A 4,472-nucleotide genomic window follows, 5' to 3' on the forward strand; every position below is an offset into this window, starting at 1 on the left:
CTTCTTCAATAGTGCTTTGCTTATCCAAGGTCTCTTTCCTTTCCATATAAAGTTAGTGATTGGTTTTTCCATATCCCTAAAGAATGTTGATGAGATCTGGATTGGAATTGCATTGAATGTATAGATTGCTTTGGGTAGAATTGACATAGGAAATTTTTAATTCTCTTTAACAAATCATTTATGTCATTCTATTTTAGATTATAAGAAGTGGGGGCTGGGAGATTGAGGCTTTGCTTCAGTTAGGTGTCTGGGATGTCACTGTGAGCCCTGACACACTGAAATGGCCCCATGACACTCAGCATTCCTATGGGCAAGGTATCAAGGATTTTGGAGAAAGGTGGAGAAGAAAGAAAGGATGAAAATGGAAGCAGGTCATGATGAAGCATTTGGAAAAAACAGGCGTTTAGTCTGGGGGTATTAAACACTGCAAAAATGGCCTACAAGTTAAAGTTTAAGCAATAATAAATGGTTGTCAACAAGGACATCCTCTTCATTCTTCTTTGTGTTAACCAAATGAGAATAAAGGGAGCAGGAATTATCCATACAGAGGACACAGTAGTTCATTGAACCTCTCAACAATGCTCTAGTGGGTATCAATGCACCTCTTTTATAGGTTAAGAAGCTATAAGAAGAGACTCCAGAAGTTGAGAAACTTGCCCAAGGTTCAGGCCAGGGTTCAAAGTCAGCTCTATCTGATTCTATAGCCTGTGCTCTTGACTACTATACTAAGATATCATTTGGAACAAATCAATAAAGTGAAAGAACTATAAAGATGCATTTTAGGTTGATTTCTAACTTCTTTTACCTTAGCCCACACTTCAGCTTCTACTTTTGCAATGCGTTGGTTGAGCAGAGCTTCTTGAAATTGTTCTTCTTTATTCTGAATACTTGCCCCAATATCTGTGTATGTGGAGAAAAACAATTACAGACAGCCACAGGCTTCTTTCCTGGCTTTCTTTTTCACCAATTTCTAGTTATTTACTAGGACTATCTAAGAGATGTATCATTTTAGATGTCAATCTTTTCTTTAAAAATACCAGTAATAGGGGTCAATTTCTCCCTGATGAGAGGGAAACTCACAGCATTGTTAGGTCTGTATTGAGTCAGCCATTCCCCTCATCACATCAGTCCACACAGTAAGCAACTAGGTAATTAAACTGAAATAAATGGCCTGCAGAAAGGGAGCACATTTTGCCACTCAAAATAGGGCAGTGACTCAATTTTGAAGAGGTATTAAAACATTGCACAGGCTTTATGGGTTTGGTTTGTAACTATGGGTTGTACGTAAGTCAGATATTGGTAACTGGGGACTGCCTACATAATTAAGAATACATACTACATATACTAAAAGTTAAAATCATTTTGGTATTGACAAATTTTTAGAGGATGATTCCAATATGATACCACCATACATTTTTGTTTTTTCAAAATGCCCTCCATTCTCTAGTTTCTCATATTTGCAAAGACCAGGAGTGAAGTCAAATCACCATTAAGTTACCATGTTAAAGAAAGAGGAACAGAGAAGCATTTTGAGAGTCCTTTGGAAAGCACTTAAAAGGCTCAAAATCAGACTGGAAACTCTGATGGGAACAAAGGAGAGAAGACAGAAACATGTAATTACAATTTGATTTGCTTGTGAGAGTTGTATAAAAAGTAAATAGTCCCACGTTACCTATGTGTACCTACATTTATATCACCAGTTACTAATTAAAATGTATTGTTTCTTTCACCCACTTATTAGAGTATGTATTATCCTACGGTAAGGAAGGTGCCCAAGTATGGGGATAGGAGAAAAGAACTAACATTCACTCTCGATTAGGTACCAGGCTTAATAATAGGTACAAATAAAGCCTCAAGGCAAGGTAGGTATTAATATCTCTATTTACATATAAACAGATCAAGCAGCTAAACACCCTGCCCACACCACACAATGGGTAAGTGGAGAAGCCAGGATTCTTCTACTAACATCAAACAGATGCTCCTCCATAGGGACAAGTGACTTTGACCAGGGAGGAGTTGTTAGAAGTCTCAGTAAAAGGAAGAATTACATATAACACTGTTTAACATTATTGTTGTTATGTGCTGTCAAGTCAGACCCGACTCATAGCAACCCCTCCTTGGGTTTCCAAGGTGGTATCACTAAGGAAGTAGATTGCCCCATCTTCCTTCCGAGGAAGGGTTTGAACTGCCAGCCTTCTAGTTAGCAGTCAAGTGCCTCAGGCATTACATTACCAGAGCTCCCCTATGTAACATCAGAACAAAAGAAAACAGAAAGTCACTTACCCAGTATATCTTTGTGAGTATAAAAGCGTGTCTTGAATGGCTTGTATTCATGGATTCGTTTGAAGATCTCCCCAGCAGGGGCTGGTGGGATTATTTTATTACAAACAGCACAACATACAAAACTCGAGTAATTCGGATTTCTGATCATAGTTAAATTTAAGAGTTCTTCTGCTATGTACAGTTAAGCATTATTTAGGCTCAGAAAGAGTAGTTTTAAGAAAAGGTAGAAGTTTAAGGAAGCTGAAAGAGGTTCAAAATTTTAGAACAATGCTAGATGCTGGTAAGGATGAAATAATTCGCCATGATTAGAATGGTCAAGTGCCTAATGTTAAAAATGGCACTGAAAGTCTCAGCTGCATAAGGCAGGGCTGGATTTGGAGAGCTTTAGCAATTACCCCCTCTCAGACTGTAAAATCAAGTTGTCAACTTGCTTAGCAACTGTTGCTAGGTAAAACAAGCTTTGCTCACAAAAGCACCTGAAATAATGACAAAAGGGAGTTTGGTGCAGCCTTTCAGTTTCCCAAGTGCTCTTTTAAATAGGTTATTTAAAGAACTGATTTCTTTTACAGTCAGCACTGCAGGGAGTTGTTTAATATTTTCAAGTTATTTACAAATGTGCCATTTTGGAGCAATGTCATTAAAACTCAGAAATATGGACTTTATAAACTTTGTATTATGAGTTGCATGAAATTTTAAAGCAGATTCCTTTTACATTCAAAAGTTTGTATACATTTTGTTTTGTGACATTGATTACAATTCCCTCAACATAACAGCTCTTCCTACTTCCTCCTTGTGGTTACCCTTTCCCTGTGTCCTTGCCTATGCATTCTTGCCTCCTTAGCTGTGTCCCTGTGCAAATGCTGCCTTTCTGATCTCCCATGATTGATTGTTCTAACTACATCTCCCTAGTGTAATTGTTCAGCTTATATGCCTGTCCATTGTTTGGTTGAGAGTTAAGCCGCAGCTTAATTCAATTCCAGGCCGGAAGGGTGACTAGAGGCCATAGTCTAGGGAGTTTCACTTGTCTCTATCCAGCTAGTAATCCTGGTCTTTATTAAGTTTTGAATTTTGTTCCACAAGTTTTCTCCCACTCTATCCAAAAAACCCAAACTCACTGCCATGTAGTCGTTTCCAACTCACAGCGACTCCCATTGGGTTTCTAAGGTGTTCAATATTTACAGAAGTGTATTACCTCATTTTCCTTCCACGGAGTGGCTGGTGGGTTTGAACCACAACCTTACGGTTAGCAGTGAAATGCCTTAGGCACTGCACCACCAGAGCTCCCTTTTTTGTGTACTATATTGTACCAATTGAGCTTGATGTCCCCTGCGACCATAGTCCTGAGCCTGCAGGCAGGCCCAGCAACTCACTGCCTCAAGGTGCTTGGTTATAGCTAAGAAGTTACCCTGACTTTGTCCCCTATTAGTTCTGTACCATATATGGGCATTTCTATACCACATACAAATATGTATATAGGAGTATCGTCTGTCAAACCTATGTATGGTTGTGGGTATATTCCCATTCATCTACCCATACTTATACATACAATATAGTATTTTAAAGGAAACATTATTTTAATTATGTTAGTACTCAAAATTACTTAGTTTTTAAAATCATATCATTAATTTGTTCCTACAATTTTAGAAAAACAGCCTTAGAAATTCTGCCTATCACTGAATTTTAAAAAATTGTTCAATATTGTGCATAACATGTACCCAGCAGGACTGATTTCATAAAGAATTAACACCATTAATGAGCTTAATTTCAATAATAAAACTCCCATGGGGCCCTGAGCTAAGTGGCCCATAAAAGTTACACTGTAATTTTTTCATGAATCACATGTATATTGACTCATATGATCTGACAACTGGCTTAAGTCCTCTACAAAAGGCACTGGATGACTTCAAGAAAAGGGCTAATTGAGACCAGGAGTGAAGTAAAGAAGAAATAGATGAATTCTTACTAAGTCAAATGTAGCCACACAAGTTAACTAGAACTGAGGCCACTTGTGTCAACATGACTCTTCTACTTGCCACTGGAAATTCCTGTCCAGAAAATAACGACCATTTTGTCTTAGTTTGCCTGGGACTGTTTTTTTTTTTTTTTTTTTTTTAGGATTTGGGTGAAGATTTACAGAGTAAATTCACTTTTCATACAGCAGTTCACATATACTTTGTCTCATGTCATTG

At 37.8% G+C, this 4,472-nt stretch overlaps 1 protein-coding gene across 1 annotated transcript in view; it reads right to left on the reverse strand.

Moving 5' to 3' along the window:
• The window catches only part of CUNH6orf163 (chromosome unknown C6orf163 homolog), a 22,166-nt gene extending 19,735 nt beyond the window's left edge, over positions 1–2,431 (reverse strand). The window contains exons 1-2 of the mRNA XM_007951007.1: positions 2,284–2,431; positions 806–900 (exon numbers count right to left, since the gene is read on the reverse strand). Of these exons, the coding sequence (XP_007949198.1) occupies positions 806–900; positions 2,284–2,431 (243 nt within the window). The remainder of the gene's footprint in view (positions 1–805; positions 901–2,283) is intronic.
• Between the last annotated feature and the right edge of the window lie 2,041 nt (positions 2,432–4,472).

Source organism: Orycteropus afer, unplaced genomic scaffold (assembly GCF_000298275.1).
Source record: "Orycteropus afer afer isolate SDZICR_OR568_19922 unplaced genomic scaffold, OryAfe1.0 scaffold00011, whole genome shotgun sequence".
In the NCBI taxonomy this organism is placed as follows: domain Eukaryota; kingdom Metazoa; phylum Chordata; class Mammalia; order Tubulidentata; family Orycteropodidae; genus Orycteropus; species Orycteropus afer.